General features: G+C 41.1%; 1 protein-coding gene across 4 annotated transcripts in view; it reads right to left on the bottom strand.

Moving 5' to 3' along the window:
• The window catches only part of AHI1 (Abelson helper integration site 1), a 198,859-nt gene that overhangs the window by 168,226 nt on the left and 5,632 nt on the right, over positions 1-25,001 (bottom strand). For all 4 annotated transcript variants that reach the window (XM_045294511.1, XM_045294513.1, XM_045294514.1 and 1 more), the window contains 8 exons: positions 21,680-21,804; positions 19,546-20,105; positions 16,445-16,635; positions 9,553-9,772; positions 8,562-8,754; positions 5,728-5,823; positions 2,013-2,198; positions 1,235-1,387 (listed from right to left, as the gene is read on the bottom strand). In XM_045294511.1, the coding sequence (XP_045150446.1) occupies positions 1,235-1,387; positions 2,013-2,198; positions 5,728-5,823; positions 8,562-8,754; positions 9,553-9,772; positions 16,445-16,635; positions 19,546-20,105; positions 21,680-21,804 (1,724 nt within the window). The remainder of the gene's footprint in view (positions 1-1,234; positions 1,388-2,012; positions 2,199-5,727; positions 5,824-8,561; positions 8,755-9,552; positions 9,773-16,444; positions 16,636-19,545; positions 20,106-21,679; positions 21,805-25,001) is intronic.

The raw sequence follows: 25,001 nt of genomic DNA, 5'->3' as shown, positions 1-25,001 counted from the left end.
CTCCCACTCCAGCTCACTCACCCCATGTCTACAACTCTCTCTTCTCCCACTCCAGCTCTCTCACCCCATATCTACAACTCTCTCTTCTCCCACTCCAGCTCACTCACCCCATATCTACAACTCTCAAGATGCTCTACACGTTGACAGTTTTTTGAGGACCCCTAAAGCTCTTATTTACATAGTTATACTTTTATTTATATTCAAAATGAAAACTGAAAAATAAAATTTTAAAATAACAGTAGTAAACCTATTTTTTTAAAAACCAACTACATAAAATGAAATTATTTTATTGTTTATAAAAGTATCTTATGTTTGGCTTAATAAAAGATAGCTAGATTTTCCAAATTACTTCTACATTCATCTTATGATAACAGCATGAGTCATTTAATCCTCTGGAAAACTCTAAGATATAACTGTGAAAAAAATGGCGAAAGACTAATATCTTAGAATTATTATGATAATAGGTTGACTTTATGGACCATCTGGAAAGTCTGAAGGCTCCCAGAAGCTCCCACACCACACTTTGATCTACACAAGTATTTTATACCTGTCTTTCCTGAACTATTCCTGAAAGCAAACACTGTAATTGTCTATTATGTCTTCAATCAATGAGGAAGGTCCTTACAGGCAGTCTGTTATTATCTCCATATGATTAAAGTCTTTAAAATAAAAGGAAAGTGTGTTGCAAATACAGAAAGTAAAGAGGTGTAGAAAAACCATCCTGGTATTGATATATTAGATCTTGGAAGTAAACTGCACCTACTAATGGACCACGCTACTCTTTATGGAAACAAATAAGGGGTGTGTAAAACTGTAGCAGAAATGGTCCGGCGACAACAAATGTCTCCTACTTAAGAACAAGTTAGGAAAAACTGAAATGCTGCTCAACTCGTGCTGGAAGGGTATGCATGTGTATACCACCCTTTCAATGTGACTTAGGAAGCAGCTGGTGCAGTACAACTGCAGGAATCCATAAAGAGGAGACATCTCTGACAGACATCAGGAATCTGTTTCTCAGCTGCTCAGGCCCCAAACCAAGAAGGCGAGGCTTTTATGTGCATGACAGATGTTCCATAGTGTGCCTCAAATAAATGAGTTGGTGAGAAGAGCAGATGATGGACAGGAGCAAAGGTGATAGGAGTTTTCAGTAGCAAGCAAGTTCCTCTAAAGCGGTGTGCGTTTTGAGCACAAACAAGCAGGTGTTGAGATGAATCCAGTGTGAGAAGCACCTCACCTGTCCGGGCAGTCGTTTCCACTTGACGACATCCTTTGCATCTTCCATGTCAGGTTCTGAGTCCACTGGACTCGACTCAGAGTGCCGCTCACAATACACTGGTTTACCTTTTTCCTCCTGAAGAGCCATCATAGACCGATAGGAGGGTTTTATCTGGAAAAGCAGAGGAAATGAGAAAATCCAAACAATTGGGTTCATCTCTTTTTCCTTTCTAGCATGTATTGTTTCTCAAAAATAGTGGAACAAGAAACCCACATGGGCATGCTTCTAAAATGTAATGCAGACACCACTCTACGTTATTTGTATGCTATTTAAAAATAAATGAACAATATGTATGGATTATGATAAGAGTTGTATGAGCCCCCAATAAAATGATTAAAATAAAATAAATAAATGAAAAACAATAAATCAAGCGCCATGGACTTGATTCCAATTCACAATGACCCCTGTGTGTCAGAGTGGTACTGTGCTCCATACAGTCTCCAGTGGCTGCAAGCTTTCAGGATAGACAGCCAGGCTTTCTCCCAAGTCCCCTCTGGGTAGGTTCAGACCACCGACCTTTTGTTTCACAGCTGGGCTCTCCACTGAAATCTATATTTAGTTCTTAATATTTAAAAAAATAAGCTATGATAGGCTGAAGATGCAATTTCTGTAACTTTATTCTTGAAATCTATTTAATTAATTCTAGAGGCTGTATCTTTTTAGAAATGGAAAACACTATGGCACCATTGAATCTCAGTTAACAGAGGACCTACATTGACCTGGACTACTAACTTACACAGTCTGGGACTTTCAATCCTCGAACAGTTACGTACAGTGTCGATGGATAGCGATTTCTTGGACATTTGGACCACCATTCAAAGATCTCAACAACATCTGATGGTGCTCGAGGCTTGGCAGGTGGATAATAAAGCTGTAAGCGAAGTTTCGAATTGATGTTTACATTTCCATTGGCTCCTAGAAGCTTAAAATGGAAATTAAAACAAAAGGTTATAGTCATTGAAGATAAACGCTGACTTGTAATCAATTAATAGGGCCCTTGTAGCCATAATTCCTTAAGGAGCTCCGGTGACGTAGGTGTTACTTATTGAGCTGCTAACCAGCAAGGTTCAAAGTTCGAAACGGCCAGCTGCTCCTTGGGAGAAAGACAGGGCTTCCTACTCCCGTGAGCAGTTATAGTCTCGGTAACCCACAGGGGCAGTCTGCCCTGTCCTATGGGGCCGCTATGAGTCAGCATCGACTCTATGGCAGAGAGTGAGCCATAAGTCCTTAGGTTCAGTCCACTCACTGCCATCGAGTGGATCCTACTCATAGTAACCCTATAGGACAGGACAGGACTCTCAGGCCTCTGTGAGTTTCTGAGACTAAGTCTTTATAAGCATAGTGTTTTGGGCGGGTCCGGACTGGGCAGCCCCCATCTCCTCTCTGGCTCCTCAGGAAGATAAAACTTCAAGGCCCTCATTTCCAGCCTCTCCAGAAGACAAATGACCTACTGTTAAGTATGCAAATTCTTCCCCAACATTCCAAGGCATTTATCTCTCCAGACCAAGGCTGTGCAGCCCCTTCCCAGGACCCCAGGAAGCAACTTATCTTCCCAGGCCCCCTTGTATAGTCCCTGTTCCAGCACTCCAGGGAGTAGGTTGGCAAACAACAAAGGCACTTCCCACGGATTGCATTCTGACTCAAGGTCCTGCAGCTGCAAGAAAAAAAAAAAAATCTCCCTTCCTGTTGTCAACATATACCTCCTTAGCTTGACCCTATTTTTCTCCCACCACCTCACTGACAAGCTGGATTTCCCTGACCTAACTCGTTGGGTCTTGGAACCCGCCCAGGAGTTCAAGATGCTCCTGTCCCTTTCTCTGCTCTCCCTCCTCCCCCTACCCTAACAAAGCTGCTCTAAACCTCACGTTCCTAGTCTCAATTCTATCTCCATTCCGTGTCTCGGTGTTGACCTCTCATATAGAAAGCCCCATCTTTTCCCTGAAGAGTGGCTGGTGGGTCCAAAGCACTGACCTTGTGGGTCACAGCCCAATGCACAACCACTCCGTCACCAGCTATCCCATTAATCCCTTACGTGACGCACAATTCTGGACTTTATGCCTGTGGCTAATAGTCCCACCTTGGAGGACCTTCACTTCCCTATTAAAGGACAGGGCTAGGGGGAGAACAACACGATTTTAGTTGAGGGTGTGAACCAAGCCATGCCTTTTGTTTCCTTGGGGGTATCTTTACACTCTCACAGAGGGTATGAGTTAGGACACCATCCTTTGTTTCTTGGGGGGAAGGTCGGCTAACACACAAAAACACCACCTCCATCAAAGCCATTCCTGTTTCCTGACAAGGTTTCAGTAGAAGAAAGAAGACCTGTTTCGACCTTCAGACATTTTTGGCTTCTGGCTCTGGACTCTGCACTGGGCTCACCGCGGCCTGACCTTCGGATTGAGAGCTGAAGAGCCCCACAGTACCTGAACCACTTCACTAAGGTTTTTTGAGTTTCGGGGATTGCAGGGAATCCCAGAACCCGGGGACACAGAGGGAATATGCTCAAAGGAAGCACGGCGGAAAAGGGAAGCGGAATAACAGCTCAGCAAAGTTAGACATTTGTGAAATTTTTAACCTCGAACTTCTTGAGACTAGTCTACTATTAATTCTTCTAAAAGAATTTATGACCACAAACTCACTTCAAAGTATGAAGACGGCATGCTGAAAGCCCTGAGCTCAGCAGAGCGAGGAAGAACACGCACAGAGTTGGCGTGCAGACCTTCTAAGGGCCACAGTGACTGCTCAAGTACTTTCCAGATGACTTGCTTTAGTCTATTCAAAGAATAGGCAACTTGACCCAACAACTTGACCGTGCCAGATTTTATGTCATAAGATAGGGATGCGTACATATTTGAAATAGTGCCAGGAAGTTTGAAAGAAAACTTTTGTACTTTAATTTTTAAAGTCACAATCATTTTTAAAAGTGATTGGGATAAAGAACTCACTCCTGCCATTCATTACACTTGCCTCAAGAATGTATAATCTATCCTCTTAGAAGGATCTATTATTAAAACGTTAAACATTTATGTTCATGTGAAATAAATGGAGATTTTCATGAAAGAAAAAAAAACATTTTACTAACGTGACTTCCTCAGAGCATACCTGGTCTCTGTACTGTGGTGTCTGCTGCAACTGAACAGTGAGGAGCTGGACACCTTCGCAGCAGTGTGAGTGGAAGATGACAAGCTCGAAGAGTAGCAACGGAACGCAAGGAAAGTATTAATAACTCTTTAAGAGGTTCATTTCCCATGTCTTACTGACTGATAAATTTTGGAAAATACAAGAGGAAACTCAAGAAAGACTGAAATCTTTTGTCATGGTGGCAATGTCTGTATTTGGGCTAGTTATTATAGCATATTGTGCATTTGAACTGGTAAGCGGTCAGTGTAAATGTAAAACTACGCTATTCATTATTTAACTTCTACAGTAATTTATTTAACATCTGTTTCACTAAATTACCCTGAATTCAAACAGTCACTTGTGGCTAGGGGCGCTCATCAAGGACAATATAACTCTAAGGTTGTAAATGTGAAAGACTGGGCAGATGGTAGGGCTGCCAACTGAAGGGGCAGTTAAGATGTTCAGTATGGGGCAGTCTGAGACATCTATTTGTAAGTAGAAACTTCTAGCAGGTAACTCTATTTATGAGCGTGAAGCACAGGTGAGAGCCCAATGTATAACACCCTATGTCAGCAAGACTCCTAGTTAACGATTACATGATGTATCACCCAAGGAAAGTGGGTCAACGATAGAACCCTACATAGAATCAACACTTATCTGATCGGCAGAGGAACATAAAGGAATGAATTGAAGGGTGTAAGAAAAACTAAGCCGCACCTAGTGTGACACCGTATGTTATGTGAGCAACCATCTCAGCTTTGTTGTTCTGGTTACACATGAAGTCCACGGGACCAGGTAGTTTTGCTTTCTTGGTCCACTAACTAGAACAATGGCTGACATCTAGAGAGGGCTTAATAAATGTTTGCTGAATCGGGGAGCTGAGTGAATGATGGTGGGACTGCTGCTTCTCCTTTCCAATGTGGTCCCCTCAGAGCTACACTGTGGCTTTGGCACACTCTCAAAACCAAACTCACTGCCATCAGACTGACTGTGACTCGAAGTGACCCCGAGGGACAGAGAACTGCCCCTGGGGTTCCCCAGATCAAAACTCTTTACAGGAGTAGAAAGCCTCAACTTTCTCCCAGGGAGCAACTCGGGGTTTCGAACTGCTACACATGCAGTAGGCAGTCTAACACAAGTAACCACTACTCTATCAGAGCGTCAACAAGTATTTTAGGATCGAATTGAACATCACTTGAGCTTGAATTGACCCATCACTGAAACTGTTTTCTCTTAGACCAGAACTCACTTTCTGAAGTCAAGCCGCTACCTGAGAAAGCAGTGGTCAGACCTGAAGTTTGGTGTGTATACAGTGGATGTGAAAAGCATACCTTCAGAAATGCCCAGGCAATTTTCCGAAAACCACACGCTCGGTTTTGAACCTCCGAGTTATTCCTAATTTCATCCATGCTTAAGAAGTCGAGAATCTGCAAATAAGTTTAAGAAATTACTTCGTAAGATATTTAGTGACCTAACGTTTTAATATTTTCCAATAAGAACTTTAAAAAATTTTGCATTCTTAATTTTCTCCCCTAATTTGGTTAGAAATAAATGTGTACCAATTTTCATTCACCTTAACACTGTCTTCTAAGTAGTGTGCATCTATTTTTCTAACTTTATTTTCTCTCAGTAAATATTTTATTAACATTCATTTTAATTCCAAGTCAAAATACCACTAGCTTCAAAGACAGTCTTAATAAAAGTAAATCAGGCATAGAACCTTAGGCTTTGAGCGTTTGTTTTGATGTAGCTGAATTGACATCATGGGTTCGCTGAAAAACAAAACCAAAAACCCTCTTAGTCCTATTTCTGGGTCTTTCCCTGGGTCCTGCATTTGGGGGCTTTCTTTTTAGATACAAGTTCTCATTAGGCTTTCACAAAGGCTTTCCCTTAAAGCTATATCCTCTTTGGAAGTTCAACTCCTGGCTTTGCAATCAACCTGCCACAGAGACTACTATATCCTCTTTGGAAGTTCAACTCCTGGCTTTGCAATCAACCTGCCACAGAGACTATGTGGACTGTAGTATGTATGTCTCAGCAACTACTTAAACGTACTGTTGACTACCAAAAGATCACTTGAGATAATGAATCTTTGTGGAAGGCTGCATAGAAAATATGAGCTCCATTCACTGTTCTTCTTTAGACAGTGAAATCTGTTTTCAGATATTATACATACTCATTGAAAATGTTCCAGCAATACAAGGAAAAGAACATGTAAGTAAAAAGAGCTGGAAATCCCAATCCGTAGATTGTCATCACTAACCTTTCTCTCACTGCCACTGAGTTAATGCTGACTCACAGTGAACCACCATAGGTGTATGGGAGTAGTAAGCCCCGTCTTTCTCTTGCAGAGCTGATGGTGGTTTTGAACTGCCAACCATGTGGATCACACAGTCCAATGCAAAACCACTGCGCCATGAGGGCTCCTTCATTAACCTCAAGTCAATACATCTAAACCTATTTCTGTACATCCTGAAGTATATGTGAAAAGACTACAATGTGAGAATGCTCTGTTGCAAACTCTTCATGCATGGGTTACAAATGCCCCAACCGCATACAGTCCCCAGTTCCAAACCAACTCCCATAGAGGCTTACTATTTTTAAATCTGAGGGATTTACAAACAGGCACTACTTTGTCACATGCATCCAAATATTATTATTACTGTAGGATGACGTTGAAGGTGTTTTAGTTTATCTTGAAATATTTCTTTAGTATTTTTATGCATCGTCAGGCACACTATGTACACTAAGACAAGCATCTGACTATATAAGATAAGAAATGTACATATGTAACTGTTTCAACCAAAGTAACAATTTGGCTTAAAGACAATTTAGGGATAAAACCCATTCATAAGCTGGGAGCTGACTGTACTGCATAATGGATACTGCTTCCTGACAATGCTCATGCTAGTAGATGGGTTAATAAATGTCAACACGTCATGTTAAGGGCTGAACAGTACTCTAATGTATTATAGATATCATAAGCTAATTAAAATAATAACAGTCAATGTGGGTTCTTCTTAAAATGTTGCTAGTATAAACAATGCAGAAATATTCTGCACACACATTTTCATGCTCTTGTCACGTTTCCCTTAAGACAAATGCCTGTTATTTCGGTGTTATGGCTCAGAGGTAGTGCCCGGTGGTCCTCGGAAAGCCCTCAAAGAATCGTTGCTGGGGCAGTGTCACATCACAGGTAAACAAAGCAACAAACCACAGGACTTATAGCCCAACCATCTATTTCTCTTATACCTCTTATTAGTAAAATTTAGTATGAAAATAGGCACCATACTTATCAGAATTTCTAAGACAAAGGAAAAAATCGAGATACAAATGATTCCCTTTTTTCTTATTAGTTTTAAGTAAATCACACAATCTAATCATAATCATAAGCAGCAGAATAATTGCATCACAGACACACAGATGCAAGTCAAGGATCACAAACAGTTAACTCCCCAAATGACTACTGGGCTCCGGTTATGTCAATTGCCTTGATGCTCCTATGGGAAAGCTCTCAGTAATAGGCATACTGGAGGGAGGCTTCCTCTACCTCCCTTTGCTTGAACCTTTAGAGTCAAACTTACCCAAAAACATTAGTTACATGTACCCCAAAGTGATGTAAACTTGGAAAAATCATGGTTTTACAATCAGAACTCTGATTCTCCATTAAGCAGCAGCAGGAGACTAATAAGCTAGCTCAAAGCCAATCCACTCCATAAAGCTTTCCCTGACTGCTCTGGCTTTCTGTAACCCTTTACACAAGAACTTCTAGGTCAATGTAACGGTGTATGTTTATCTTCATCTCACCAGTAGATTATCAATTCTTAGGGCTTTGCCTTTAGTGAAGGTGGTTAAGAATGGAAGCTGTGTATGCATACAGATTCGGCTCATCACTTAGCTAATAGTTGTGGAGTTGTTACAAGGATTGTGATACCGAACATGCCAGAGGAGTCACCACTGACATCAGGAAATACTCAGCAAACACATCATTGTTGTCCAAGGGCTGCTCACCTAGATTTCCAGTGCACGCTGCTGACACTGAATCCTGAGGATTACATTCTCACACAATTCTGATGCATTGTTGAACTATTAAACATAACTACTTACATTGGTGCTATTCATTCTACTATTAAATTTTAGTTAAATTATTTTCATCAATCCATACCTCGAAGAATAGTATAACTTTAGGGCTCTCGTCAAGATCACGAAGCAAATAGGGAAAGTTTTCATTAAATATAATCTGTTCTTCCCATTCTGGAAGTCTTGATTTTAACTGTTTAAAATCATACGGCTGGGTCATAATAGGAAGAATATAATCCACATTCTCTTTCTCATAGTATGATGAAACAGACCGTTCGCTGCTCAAAAAAAAAATAATTAAAATGATTTTTAAGAAGTTTAGAAAAATAAAAATATAGCGTGTAAAATAGAAATAATAAAATCAAAATGATGCTTTTGACTGCCTATCTAGAAAATTATACATTTTATGAGATTTTTCTATCTTGCCTGTATATGCTATCAGTTTGTTGCACAGAAATCCTATTATCATAAATAAACTAATTTAGAGGCATCATTTACATCTTTGGGCTGGAATAAAGGAACTCCTTCAGAATCCTCAATAAATCTGTGATAAATTATAGTCAATTTGAATAAGAAAACGAACACGTAAGCACGCCCCATTATAACCTATTATGATTTACAAAAGTAGCCAGTTAAGCTTGGGTCGAGGAATCTGTGGGTGGTGCAACTGAATAATGTGCTGGGCTACTAACTTGAAGGTTAGTGGTTCGAGTCCACTCAGAGCCGCTTCAAAAGAAAGGATTAGCAATCCCCCTGGGAAAAACCAGTCATTGAAAGCCCTACTCCACTCTGCTCATCGTGGGGTGACCATGAGTTGGACTCGACTCCAACAGCAACCAGTGTTAAGCAGGGCGGGAGCTCCAATCCCACTCTACTTCCACAGACCCGCTGGACTATCAGTTCTCCGCCCTCCTTCCACACAGCATTGTGATTGGTGCAGGGCAAGGATGAATAACTGTACCAGACCCATGACAGTTCTACTCTCACTGGCCTTCAGCCGCCAGTGCCAGAAAACAGGACGTCCTCATTGTGGGCAATCTCAAGAATTGGCTATGTAATTAAAAAATAAAAATTACCTATCGTCTTTCTTGACATATTGACCCGTATTCGCATCAACCACATGAATTTTTACCATTGGGTGAGAAATCATAAAATCTGATTTGAGTCGGTCGGTTCGATGAACGTAAACTCCCAGGACAAGGTTGTCATCAAGCAAGCATTTGGGGTACACTGGGCTATCTCGACTTGTTACTTCATGAACACCATCACCATCAGTGTCTTCGTGATCATCTGAAACTACACACGTGGAAGGAAATCAGAGTTGTAATTCATTGTTACCCTGGTGTACGTTACAGATACCCTCATCTCTGTGATGCGGGATCATTTGTTAACAAAGGAACTTCAAGGGAAGGGACAGCAGCAAATGGTCTCCTGGGACTAAAACACTTTATTCACTCAGGAATGACAACAGAATGAGGAATCTTCCTCACAAGAACTGATGACATACAAAGGGAAGCATAGGAAAGAGAACCACACACATGTCTTTATATCTAGGTGTCATCCAGAAGCAGTGTCTAGCACTCAGTTCCTTTGCAGCTCAACATTTCTGCCTTTGGGTACAATACAATACAGTAGAATGCATCAGGCCAATGGTCTTGTAATAACTAGAAAAGAAATAATAAATTATAAAACTTTTACTGTTAAGAGAATCAGAAAATTATGGAAACAATGGAGAGGAGATGAACTGAAATTCAAGAGACATAAAGCCATTCAGAAAGAAGTAAAGTAATGGCAGTCATTCTGGTATTGTTAGACATTCGCCAGTTCCAGGTGTGGGCACAGCATTTGGGATTGGCCATGTAGGTCGGTGCTGGGAGAAAGAAACAAACAAACCCTTCCCGACTTGTTATTTCTGGAGGCTCATTAGCATGCATGACATTGCAGCCAGCTACATTAGAATTCACTTTTTAAAAGAATTTTTTATTGTGAATTAGGTGAAGAGTTAGAGAACAAATGATTTTACATTCAGCAACCTATCAAACGCCCACCATCAGAGCCCGGTTGCACCTTGTTCTGTCCATCTTCCTCTGGCTGGATATGGCCTTCCCCTTCACCCACGTCAATCACCAAGTCTGCTCTCTAGCCTGATACTTCTCCTTCCCCTCCTCCTCTTCCCAGCCCTGGGGTAATCATCAAAGTCTCTTTCTTTTAGTGTGGAAACAACGAGCCAGTCAGGGTGCAGTATAGCAACTATGAAACATACAACTTTCCTCTAGTTCCGAAACGCTTCCACCCGCCCCCCAATCCCCCACCCCCTCTATCATAATCCCAAATCTACCTTACAAATCTGGCTAGACCAGAGGATGTACACTGGTACAGATAGGAACTGGAAATACAGGGAATCCAGGACAGATGATCCCTTCAGGACCAGTGGTGTGAGTGGCGATACCGGGAGGGTCGAGGGAGGGTGGGGTAGAAAGGAGGAACAGATTACAGGGTTATACATATAACCTCCTCCCTGGGGGATAGACAACAGAAAAGTGGGTGAAGGGAGACGGCGGACAGTGAAAGATATGACAAAATAATAATTTATAAATTATCAAGGGTTCATGAGAGAAGAGGGAGCAGGGAGGGAAGGGGGAAAATGAGGAGCTAACGCCAGAGGCTTAAGTAGAGAACAAATGTTTTGAGAATAATGAGGGTAATGAATGTACAAATGTGCTTTACACAATTGACGTATGCGTGGATTGTGATATGAGTTGTATGAGCCCCCAATATAATCATTTTTTTTAAAAGTCTTAACAGTGGTCTCATGCACTCTCCTTTAGTAATTTAAATACACTTGGATAGTTTACCAAAGTGGACCACACTGGCCACACAGTACAAAAGCTTCAGTGAAGTAAACTGAAATCACTCCCGAGGTGTTCTCTGATAATAGCAGAATGTGGAAACCAGTAACTAAAAGATAAATAGAATCCCCCCTGTGGCTGGAAAGTACATGACTCATACACTTCTAAATATTATGAGTCAGTGGAGAAATTAAAATAGAATTTGGAAAGCATCTTATACTGAATGATAGTAAAGATATAGCAACTCAAATATGTATACAGTAGGGCTAAAGCAGATCACTGACAGAAATGGAAAGTCTGCAGGTACGTGATAAGACTGAACATTATTACCTTTCCAACTTACAAAGCTGGGAACAAAACAAAATCCTCAGTAAATGAACCCAAAGAAAGTAGGAAGAAACATGTAGCTAAAAAGACATTGCCTTTAAAACAGTATACAATGAACACAAAAGAAAGTCAAACTTGGCTCTTTGAAAAAATTCACAACATGAAAACTCCCAGATCATAATCAAGAAATGGAGATTTAAAAAATGACCAATCAAGAATGAAAATGGAGATATTATTCACATGCTAGAGACATACAAATTTTTGAAAATTTGGAAAGATAAACACATTTCTAAAAAAAAATAAAATAAAACTAACAAAAGAATTAGAAAATGCTGTCTGATATTTATTACCCAAACTAAATCTTATTAAAAAATTTCCCCTATAAAGAAAATTTCAACTGGAAAATTCTTCCAAACATTTTAAAATAACAGCAATATATAACAATGCTAACAGAGACCTGAAAGATAAAACATTCCCCAATTCTTTTCTATTTATTTATTTAACTGGGAGCTCTTACAGGTATTATAACAATCCATAATTCAATTAGATCAAGCATAGTTGTACAGTTGCTGCCACCATCATTTTCAAAACCCTTTCTTTCTTCTTGAACTCCCTAGTATCAGCTCCTTTATTCCCTCTCCACCCTCCCTTACCATCCATCCCTCAGGACCCTTTTATATATATATGTAGCATATAGACTCTACACTCGAGTATAAGCCGACCCGAATATCAGCCAAGGCACCTAATTTGACAACAAAAACTGCTGAAAAAGTCAGCTTATCCATGAGTATCTACAGTCTATTATTATTATGGCCATATCTCACACCATCCAATGTAACCATTCGCCTACAATTCTGCTATTCATTCTCCTTGAGTGGGGTTATACAGTCATCATTGCTATCAGCCCTACCCCCCTTTTCGCACCCTCAGGGAATTGCTACTCCCGTTACTATCTGTGAAGGGTTTATCTATCTTGGATTTCATGCATCGGATGATGTTAATTATAAAAAATGAACATACGTAGGTCTAACCGGATTAATGAAGCAAAACTAATGAGCCCACTATAACCTTGACAAAACCTTTTAATGTACAAGCCAACCTCTCTCAAGACCATAGATACACATATCCTAAATAAAGTATCGGCCCGTGAAATCCAGCAATAAAGAAAAAGGATGACATTCACATGACACAACCAAGTCGACCTCTCTATCCCCACCAGTGACACAGGATGATTCAAAATGAAAGGCATGCAGTGAGTCCCAATTCATATGTACATGGGTGAAAATGTGTATCATAATTAAGGTGTGTGTTGAACAAACCCTTGACAAACTTCAATGTGCATTCATAATAAAAACTGTAAACTAATTAATTAGAAGACGAACTTCCTTATTCTGATAAAACACTTACAAGAATCCTCACAGCAAACATCAATCACACTTGTTGAATCTCTTCTTCCTTTTCTAGGTTCCTTAAAACTTGGGCTTAAAAATTCACCCCAGAGGATGATGCAAAACTATAAACTGTGCTTCTTTTGAGCTCTTTGATGGAAAGAAGATGTTTCTGTTTACAGGCAGTTTTAATCTACATGTGCTCTCAATGTAAATGGAAATCCAAAAGACTCCCTGCTTCTTTGTTATGTTTAATTGCTCTTTAGAGCTTGACCTATGCTTCATCAGTATGATAAAACGAATGAATAGCTGCCATTTTCAGATGTATGAACAAAAGAGAAAAAAATGCTTGTTTTTAATTGCCTATTTTCTGTTCTCAATATCAACTAAGAGCCTGTCTTTGCTTTGTCTTGATTACTTTCCCTCATTATAGAGATGGTGCTGCCCATTCACGGGTCTAAAAGCCAAATAAAACCTCAAATGGTAAGACTGCTTATCCCTTTTGTTTGGACACACACAATGGTAAAATAATGGAATTTTCCTTCCAAAGCTGAAGGAGACTTGTTATTACCACTTTTAATTAACACGGCTTAACCAAAATCCCAGCCAGTGGATCAGAGGCAAGAAAAGTGAATAAAAGGTATAAGGACGCAGAAGGAAAGAAATCTGTGACCATTAATAGAGGATGTGATTTTATATATATATATACAAAATCCAAAATTTATGGATAAATGCTTAGAAGTAATTAAAATTAGCAAGTTCACTGGATATAATATTAAAAACCTAAAGGATCAGTTATTCACCAGCAACCAACAAACAGCAGATAAAACTTTTTTAAAATGCCATTTATAATTGCATCAAAAAACACCCATTACCTAAGGAATAAATCTAAGGATAGACTTTAAGTCAATTTTTTAAAATCAATGAAAAAAGTTTTGAGAGCTCTAAATAAATGAAGTACACCCATCTAATGGAGAGTTAAGCTTCAATGTGTAAAGATCACTCACTCCACTCACTCACACTCACAACAGCAGATGCGAACTTAGTCCATCCTATAGGACAGGTAGAACTGCCCACTGTGAGTTTCTGAGACTATAAGTCTTTAATCTTACGAGAGCAGAAAGGCCAGTCTGTGGAGCAGCTGGTGGTTTTAAACTGCCGACCTTGCATACTACAGTCCAAAAGTAACCACTCTCGGGGCTCCCGATGGGTACAGACAGACACTCCACCTGTTGCTGTTGGGGGGTCTTTGAAATGTCAGCTCTTGCATCATCCCCCAATTGTTATGTTTCAGCCCACTGATGGGGTCTACTATCCCCCATCACAGGCAGCACTGTGTGTCAAAATACAATGAGACACTCGGTGCCATCACACTAATGCCAACTCTCAGGGATTCCATAGGCTTGCGTAGAACTGCCCCTGTGAATTTCGGAGATTGCAACCTTTCTCCTGAGCAGCAGCTAGGGGTTTTGAACTGCTGGTCTTTCAGAATGCAGCCCAAGAGATCTCAAAATGTTTGGGGGCTTTTTTTGATGATGATGATGATGATGATGATAAATACACCACCACTCTTCTGGAATTGGTCATATAACAATCTGATATACAATGGCCAATAAAAGTTAATTTCAGCTTAATAATACGTGGGATATCAATCTTTATATAATCCATTTCATTTTGATGACTTTCAATTTTCCTAGATTCATACTTCAAATGTGGGATACAAAAAGGCTTTTCCAAAGTTTTTCTCCCCCAAATATAGGCCAAACCTAGGATGTCGGAGATGCTGAAAAGACCTCGTCGATTCAGGTGAATGGTCATCGCAGGTATAATCAGACGTATAGCAATTGCCACCACTGCTGCCGTCGCTGGGGGAGCACGGCAGGACTCCATCAAAACTGAACATTTCGTGCAGAAGTGGCAAGTGAGCTCACATCAGCTCTGGGCCACTCAGGCAAAGGTGGACGATGAACTGGGGGGGAAGTAGCGGAGCCGCAGCAAACTGTAAAGTGGTTGGAAGATCAAATTATGGACTTGCAACATCAATTAATGCTAAAATGTGATCGGAATGCAACTGATTTTTGTATAACCCCTTACCCATATAATAAGACAATGCATGACTGGGATTTGATTAGAAAACATTTGCAAGGGTTTAAGGGAAACATTTTGTTAGATGTTGATCAGAAAAAAAGACTATTTCCTATACATTTAAAGACAGACTCAAGGTGTCCCCTGGCTCTGATGTAATTAAGTAATAGGTGAATGGCATAGAAAAAGGCTGGACCCGCGTGCTTGGGGTCAAAGTATTTCACGTAGCTTAAGTTCCAGTCTGACTGTGCTGCTTATCATCGTAATTTGGAGCCTTGCTGCTAGCTACATTTTGAATGTCTTCTAACCTGAGGAATTAATTTGCTGGCCAAGTTCCACTTCTACCTATATGGTTTCCAGCGGCTAATTTCCCAGAAGTGTACTGTCTCCAGCTTTCTCCTAGTCTAAGCTACGCTGACATCTAATCACCTGATGATCGTGCTATTTGAATGACCGATGGCACAGCTCATAGCATCCCGGCAATGCGGAAGCCTCTACAATATGACAGACTGACGAAGTAAGGACCATAAATTCTCAAACTGCATATTTTTATCCCAATTTCTGGCCAATTAAATGAAGACCAAAAAAGTGGGGTGGCGGTAGACATACAAAATAGGAAAGTACAGAGAAATAGAAGAGAAGAGGCGCTGCAAAGTAACAGGAAAGAAAGGACACGGGGAAGCGCAGAGAACGAAGGTGAGGAATTGGAAAGAGAACAAGTGTGACCGAGTGAGCCAGCCTGAAGACTGGGAACGATGACTGGCTGCGGAGCATTTGCAGCTTTCAATAATTATCCATTTTCACTATTTATGGCTTGGAACTCACAGGTGTGAAGAAGAAATCCTCTAGGCCAGGGGTCAGTTGACATCTGAGACAGAAGAGCCAATCCTGTCCCGCACAACAATTTAAAATTATTTGAGAGATACATTTTTACAAACAAATGAAATCACCTTATCTGAATAATATCCTTTACATGTTTGCATTTGACTTCAGAACCACATGTACGTACCGAAAGAGCCACGTGTGGCAGAAGTTGGCCCTCTGCCACAACAGCAACTATGAAGTTAGTGCCATTCTACAGGTGGATTAAATTGAGTAGAAGATGCCAGAAGCATAAGATGTTCGAGATGATTCGCATAATATATATTGGTCAGAGATCCAGGTATAAATAAATGAAAACTTTCAATCGAGATGAATGCAAATAAGCACCTCTCCCTTGGAGCCTTTTCAATGTATGCCTCGATTCCCACTTGTTTCCAGGATTAACTTCCTAGGAATAAGTGACTTCGAAACAGGTTCATACGATTCGGGTAACAAACCTGCTTTGGCCTTCTTCTTTATGTTGGGGGGCTGGGGTTTTTTGTCATCTTCCGTGCCATCTTCTACATGTTGTTGGGTTGTGTTCAGCTCATCATCTTGATGGGAATCTAAAGTTACTGCTCCAACGGGAGGGTCCTTCTTTTGTTCACTTTCAACTTTGTCACGTTCAAGTTCAGAGGTGGTCAACGGTCTGCAAATATATCCAAGGACATGCCATTACAAATATCAACGCACAAGTATTCACATATGGCAAAGCGAACAGTGAATAAAGGCAAGGATAGTCTTAAGAACCAGTCATGTCCTGCTAGGAGAATATATCTTTTTATATACCAATTAGCTGTCAAACTAAGCATTATGGGTATTATTTCTTACAGTTCTGTGATGTATACCCCATGTGCCAACTTACACTGAGCTGTCTATCCCTGCAGTACAATAAAGCTGTATTCCATTTGCAATGAATCTTCCTGGTTTTGGATAGGAAACCAAACTCACTGCCAAATCGATTCTCACAGCAACCCAAAGTTCTGCGTTTGATTTTGGATTGATCAAAATAGCTTTCCCCTGCTGCCAGCTAGATGATTCATGAAAAAATTCTGGATGGTTTTTGTAAAAGTCAAAATATGTTCTAGTTGATTAGTTCTGTCCTAAAGAGGCTTCAGATATTCACTCACCTTTTGATTTCTAGGTAAAAATCAATGGTCTATGTTTTCTAGTGCCTTGTATGACGACACTACAGCTTCAGAAGGCCTTTATTAAAATTAAAATCTGCAAAAGGTAAACTAGTAGATTTTTTTGCAGTCCAGAAGCACACTGAGCTATAGGGAGAAACTAGCCTCATAGCATTTGCTTAAAATTTACCAGATTAAAAAAAATATATATGCATCTAAATAATAAAAAAATTGACTTCCATTATCAGTCCTGTTTCAAAACAAAATACAAGGGCTTCAAGTTAGGCATTTTTGAAAGTCGCGCAACTTTATCACACCACCAAACTTGCTTACTTAAAGAGAATAGCTACCCTTTGTGTGCCACTGCCCTGGAGGGCATGATTCATTTACAATGTGTGAACTATCCTGACTGCAGCGACTGTGGCTCACCAGCCTGTCACAGACGGGGTGGCAATTAGAAGGAAGACTGACCGCACACAGCGGGAAGCAGCAGCAGCAAGAAGTGGCACACTGGGCAAAGTGCTCAGCTGCCAATCAGAAGACTGTCAGCTTGAAGCCACCAGCCAATCGGTGGGAGAAAGATGTGACGGTCTAGCCCCTGAAGACTCGCAGCCTTGGAAACCCTACAGAGCAACTCTGCCTTGCAGGGCGGCTCTGAGCCAGAACTGACGGGATGGGTTTGGGTTATGGCAGGAAGTAGCGTCTCAGGATGGCCCTGTTGATCTCTCCCGCCTGGTCTTCAAGTCTTTGTGTGGTTGGTTCCCTCTCCTTGAGTGTTGGGTGGACCTAGTGACTCACTTTTAACAAGACCCAATACCTTAGAGTCATGGCTGCCACTTCTGAGACGCAGTTCCAAGAAGACTGTGACTTCTGGCTTGCCTTCTCTTAGCTCTTACTCTAAGCAGCCCACCTGACATGGGAACAATGTCTCTGGCAATGGCCAATGAGGACCTGGTATACCTGCCCACAGCCACATGAACATACCCATAAGGTGAAAATTTTCTTCTGATTTCTTCAATGAATAATCTCTGATCAGATTCCTTCTAAGACCTTTCTTGGTGGTTAAATTATTTTACTTTTATTTTGGAAGGAAAAAGTAGTCAATTAAGGGTGGCTTGTGGACTGGGTTACAATAACGTAGCGGAAACTGGACGTATTACTTGCCTTTTACTGCACAACAGACATGTATAATGGGGTCCAAGAGCCAGGTCTCGTGGCAGATGCTCCTTGGTAGAGTCAAGAAGGGCGCAGCCATGTTTACAACCTGGCTGTTATTCCGGCCAAAAGGCCTGAGTCAGAGGCACTCCACCACGGCAACTCAGTCTCCAAATGCCAGGCAATGGGGGAAACAGCACATCTGCTGTCTTAAGCGTACGGTAATTTTTTTCATGCAGCAATAAACTAATACATGCACTAACATGTCCCTGCAGCAATCTAATTTGCCTTCTCTCTGTGACCACTGGTTACATAACTCTGATGAGAAACTGTTTTTGTTTTGTTTTACTGTTGTTGTTCAAGCTGCGAGTGTTGAAAATTGTCCTTGGATGCCAAGGAATGAATATATATATGTATGTATTCCCACCTCAAATTGCATCTCTAAATGTAGGCTGGAATAACAACAATTACTAAGCCTGGCCAGTAAAAGCGATTGCTTAATTTTATTGTTTTCTTAAAGAGAAATAAATTTGAAGAAACTCACAGAAAACCACCTAATTCAGGCAAGCACTGAGATGGATGACTATACCAAGTGGCCAGTAGCGCTAGCCGTGTGGCATAACCAGAGGGTCAGATTACTGGCACTTTTATGTCCCTTGTGTCGACGTGTCCTACACTGAGCAGATATTATTTAAATGACAGGAGGAAAAAGGCTATCAAATCTAATGTTTTTATAAAAAGAAACAAGCATTGTAAAAAAGAGAGAGAGAAAATTAAGTTCCTATTGTTTTAAAAACCAATGTGGGTAGGGAGAGACTTTGCAGGTAGACCACCACGCTTCTTTCCAGTCCTGTAGTATTCTAGCTCCTCCATGAATGGGTTCTTGTAAAGTATTTGGCTCAAAGAGGTAACAGGAGCCCCATGGGTGTCCTGGGTGCTGCAAATAGCTAACGTCCTTGGCTATTAACTGAAAGGTTGAGATACCAGTCCAGGGCTGGCGATCTACTTCTGAAAAATCCTTCAATGAAAACTACAGACCACAGTTCGACTCTGACCCCTCTGGGTTCCCCATGAGTTAGAATAAACGCCGGGGTTAAGCTACGCAGCCACTGGTTACGGAATGCATCCCTGTGACCTGTTATTCCTGTAATGGCAACGGCTCCAAACGAAAGAATACACTCTATTTGGCTGTGTTTGTTACATGTCAGATATCACTCAAGGGTTGAAAATAAGGCTATTTCTTTAGGCAGCATTTTATATGTATTAATACAATGTACCTTGCTTCAGCTTTCGACGGGACTGGAACTTTCTTCTTTTTCTTTATCCTTTTCTCAGTGCTCGATTGGTCATCCTGCAGGGAAGTATCTGGAGGAAAATAGGTCAACTGTTCTTTCAGTTTCCTTCGTATTTTCTTCTTAATTTCCTTAGCCATTTCTTCAGCGACCTGGAGCTGATAGACGTGCAGTAGCTCTTCTTCCTCAGCGATATCATTACGCTCCCTTCCTTCATCTGTCTTCTCGCTCTTCAGCGGAGCAGCGCCCAACTGGGAGGCTGCTCGTGCTTTCTGCTGTGTGGGGTCCACTTTCCTCTCACGCGTCTCCAGGTCCGTGTCCTGCGTAGACACGTGCAGCATCGCTCTTGTAACCTTTTTCTTTGACTTTCCCTGTTTCCCCCCCTCTACACAAGCATCATCAATTGGATTTTCAATCGGTTGCGCATTCTTGAGCTTGTTTTTGGAGATGCGCACACTCTTCTCAGGATTATCAGCGCTAGTGACGCTTCCGTCATCACTGTCGGTCTCTTTAGTATTCTGAAGGCTGCATCTAAAAGGGTCACTCTAAGAAAGAAGACACAATAGCACGGTGTCAGCAAATCATGGTTTAGTTTATCCTTCCACAATATGCAATACTGAAAAGGTTACTCAATGTTTTTTTTTAACTTAGACAGGATGATGAGCATGCTAGTGCCTTTGATGAACACTCTTCTGGCCTAAGGAGCCCGGTGGCAGAGTGGGCTAAGGAAAGGGCTGCTAATGGCAGGGCAGGAAGTTCAAACCCATTAGCTGCTCCCCAGCAGAAAGATGAAGCCGACTGTCCTTCTAATGATTTACACTCAGGGTGACATTAGGAAGCAGTTCTACTCTATCCTTCTATAGGGTCACCGTAAGTCAGAATTACTTGATGGGAGTGGGTGAGGTTGGGTCTCCTACTTTATTCTTTTAAGCATAATATTAATAATAACTGAAAAGAACTTCAGATTAAATTATTAAGTAACATGGGGAAAATAGGTAATGATTTCCATAAGTGAATTGCTAAAATCTCCAAAAACTATTTTTCCTCATTGACAAAATGATCCATACTCAAATGAAAAGATAATTGAGAACTTGGCTAAAATCTCCAGTAAGAGTTAAGCATTTGTCCTCCACACAAAAAGCCAATGTATTACTCACACTGCACGGTGGCACCACAGCTGGCAGTTCAGCACACCGTCATGAGGATCTGTTTTGTGCTGTTTGATTCTGTATTTTTAATCCTCTAAGGGTGCTGCTAAAAAGCTACCACTTGAAAGTGTGCCTTCTCTAAAGATGAGCAATTACTGCCTTACAGTCCCAATGATTTCTCCAGATTCTAGTGGGAAGAATCACACAGAGCGAGTGCAAACATCAGTAGCCCAATGAATAGTTGCAGGAAGACATGCTTTCCTAGGCTCTTCACAAATCTGGTTCAATCTTTTTTTTTTCTTTTTTCATTGTCTTCAAAAATGCATACTGTCTAAGCCAGTTCTGAGGAGCATCATTATTTGTGGTCATTCTCACCAGTTCCTCTGTTTTCATTCTAGGAGGGTTCGCAAGACTGATCTCAAGCCTCCAGGAGTGAGGGGTGTTCATGCTAATATCACTTTCTTTTACCCTGGGTTACTGACCCCGATATGAAGAGCCGTAGTGGTGTAGTGCTTACACACATGTTGGGCTGCTAAACCCAACGTGCTTACACAGGTGTTGGACTGCTATAGGTCAGCCGTTCAAAACCACCAGCCAACCCAGGGGGTGAAAAACACAAAAAAACAGGTTTTCTACTTCCGTAAAGAGTTATTATAGTCTCAGAAGTTTATTTGTTTTGGTTTGGTGACACAGTGGGCTGGTAACTACAAGGTCAGTAATTTGAACCCACCAGTAGCTCTTTGGGAGAAGGATGAGGCTTTCAGCTCCCACAGAAAGGTACAGCTTTGGAGACCCAATTGGACAGTCTGTTCTACAGGGTCATGATGTGGAGTCACCTCAATGGCAGAGAAAATTTGACCATGACACAGATGGACCCTCTTGAATTTCTCGAGTTGCCCCGAGCTTTCGTGTGAAAGCTACAATTTTACGCAGATGTCTAAGTTATCGCTGCCAAGGTATCGATTACTTACGGAGATGCTCTCTCCGGATCTGGCGATCTTTCTCCGCAGCTTCTTCCTTTCCCGTGCCAGATCATTGTGGCTCTTCAGCAACTCCTCAAAGCGAGCTTTGGTTTTCACTTTGGCTTCACTCTCAACTATGAAAGACAGAACGGTTTGCCGTTTTTCTCGGACATTCCACTCAACACCCCCTTGCATTATTACGCTGCTAAAGGAGTATTGTATGAGTGCCCATGTGTACGCTCCAGCTAGACTTGCGTAACTGGCCACGCCCTCTTCAAAATGCCTTTTCTCTTGCTGACTAACATTCCACAGGAGCACTCTGACCTATGGGCCTGCTCTCTGAGTCTCCCTTGCTAAATTAGTTTCTCACTTCCGGTGCACAGGATCAACTTCATTGCTAGTTAAATGATTTTAGGCAAGTTCCTTAATATCTCTTAATGTCATCTACTCTGCAAAGTCATGGCTAATATTTGCCTAGCCTATAATCAGTACTCAACAACAAAAATTCTTTTGACTCTTCTTCTTGAAAACATAAATAAGATCACATTATTCCCTTAAGAACCTATGACAGTTTTGCATTTCACCGAGGAGAAAATAAAACAGGTGCTCAGCATGCCTTACAGGAACCTACATTTCCTGATCTTCCTAACTCTAGTTCCAAATCAAGACAAGCATTCCCCTAACTCCCCACATTCTAGCCACACTACCCTGCTTTTAGCTTCTCACAAGGTAAGCTCCTGATAGCCTCATGGGATTTCCAAGTACAGATACTTCTAACTTCTAAGCTTACCCTAATCCCTCAACTGACTGATTAGTGTTATTTCTCAGTTGGGTTTTTTTCTGACAATCTCTGGCTTCATTCCGAAGCCTGTTTCTCACATAGCAGACTGTTTTAGCCTTTAGAGCCCATAACTTAACTTGAAATTGTATGATTATTTGCCTAAATAGATGTATATATTGATTGTCAACTCCCCTACTACACTGCATAGTTCATCAATACATCCCTAGTTCCTACTAGAGCAGTGGTTCTCAAATTTCTTAATGTCGTGACCCTTTAATACATGTTTAACTCGTGTTGTGGTGACCCCCAACCATAAAATTATTTTCGTTGCTACTTCATCACTGTAATTTTGCTACTGTTATATATCGTAATGTAAATATCTGATATGCAGGGTGTATTTTGTTACAAATTGAATATAATTAAAGCATTGTGATTAATCACAACAATATGCAGTTATATATTGTGAAGTATGTGTTTTCCAATGGTCTTAGGCGAGCCCTGTGAAAGGGTCGTTCGACCCCCGAGGGGTCCCGCCCCACAGGTTGAGAATTGCTGTACTAGAGGGTCTGGCAGAGTACAAGTTCAATCAACATGTTTTAAACCAGTGGTTCTCAACCTTCCTAATGCCATGACCCTTTAATACAGTTCCTCATGTTGCGGTGATCCACCATAAAATTATTTTAGTTGATACTTCATAACTAATTTTACTACTGTTTTGAATCGGGCAACCCCTGTGAAAGGGTTGTTGGACCCCCAAGGGGTCACAACCCACAGGTTGAAAACCGCTGTTTTAAATGATTGAGGAATGAATGAATGAACGCTGGAAAGTGGGAAATGGCAATGTACAGATCATAGGCCAGTTGTCTGATTTAAGTTTTGCTGAAGCACAACCTTGCCCATTTCGTTTAAGTATCAGTCTGAATTTATGCTGTAACAATGGAGTTCTAGCAGAACAAAAATAGAGGCTGTAGAAACCAAGCCTGAAATAACTTACTAGCTGAATTCTTAAGAAAAAAATCGCACACATCTTCCCTAGTATAAAGTAGTGTCTAATTGTTATTGTTAGTCCATCTTGATCTTGATTCATTGACAACATGTTGCTATCATTAGGTGCCAAGTCGCTCTGTCCCGGTCGTCCTGCGTACAACAGCACACAAAAACGCCTGGCCTTGCACCGCCCTTACATCAGGTGCTGGGCTCAAGTCCACTGTTGCAGCCACTGCGTTAATCCACCTCCCGAGGGCCTCCGTCCATTTTGCTGACCCTCTACATTACCAAGTATGATGTTGTTCTCCAGAGATCAGTCCTTCCTGGTTACATGTCCAGAGTACGTGAGACAAAGGCTCACCATCCTACCTTCTAAAGAACAGTCCTCCGGGACAAATTTGTTCCCTCTTCAAGAAGTCCACAGTATACTCAGGATTCCTCACTGAGACGATAATCCAAATGGATGCTCATTCTTCCTCACTGGCCAGCATCATACAAGGCAATGGAAAATGCCAATGGCTCGGTGCTGTTGCAACTTAATCTTCAGAGCAACATCTTTGCCTTTTTACACTTTACAGAGGCCTTTTGCAGAGCTGCCCAACGCAATACATCATTTGATTTTTTTTTTACCTCTGTTTCCATGGATGTTGGTTGTGGATCTTGGAAAACGTCAATCTCTTTTCCAATTATTATGGTGTTGTTTCATGATCCACTTGGGAGAACTTCTTTCTCATGCGCGTTGTGATTTAATCCACACTGAATGCTCTAGTCTAGGATCTTCATCAGCACGTGCTCCGGTCTTCTTCACTTCCAGCACACAAGGCTGTGTCATCGGCAAATCAGAGGTTTCTGATGGGTCTTCCTCCGATCTTGATGCCACATTCCTTCCGAGTCCAGCTGCTTGGATTATTTGCTTAGCATACAGATTGAACAAGTACGGTGGAAGCATAAAACCCTGACATCTCTCTCCTGATCTGAAACACCCTCTTGTTCTGTTCAAATGACGGCCTCTTGGCCTGTGTACCAGGTCTGCAGGAGCAGTGAAACAGTCTAGAATTGTTAATGAGCCACCCAGTCAAAGGCCTTTGCACAGTCATCAAAACGCAGGTGAATCTTTCGGGTGTTCTCTGCTTTGAACCAAGATACACCTGACATAGCAATGATAGTCCTCATTCCACATCCTCTTAGGAATCAGCTAGAATTTCTGGAAGTTCTCTGTCAATGCACCACTGTACCTGCTTAATTATCTTCAATATAATTTACTTGCATGTGATATTAATGATAGTGTTTGATAATTTCCACAGTCTGTTTGCATCACTTTCTCTGAAATGGACACAATTATGTCTCTCTTCGCAATTACTGGCCAGGTATCTGTCTTCCAAATTTCCTGGCACACACATGAACATTTCCAGTATTGCATCTGTTTGTTGAAACATCTCAATTGGCATTCCATCAATTCTTTTTTTAATTTTTATTAAAAGATCAGTTTATTGGAGGCTCTTACAACTCTTATAACAATCTACAAATCAATTGTATCAAGCATATTTGTACATATGTTGCCAT

Source organism: Echinops telfairi, unplaced genomic scaffold (genome assembly GCF_000313985.2).
Source record: "Echinops telfairi isolate 266 unplaced genomic scaffold, ASM31398v2 ScPeMD7_3533;HRSCAF=4204_0, whole genome shotgun sequence".
In the NCBI taxonomy this organism is placed as follows: Eukaryota; Metazoa; Chordata; class Mammalia; order Afrosoricida; family Tenrecidae; genus Echinops; species Echinops telfairi.
This window is presented reverse-complemented; position numbering and strand designations above follow the sequence as displayed.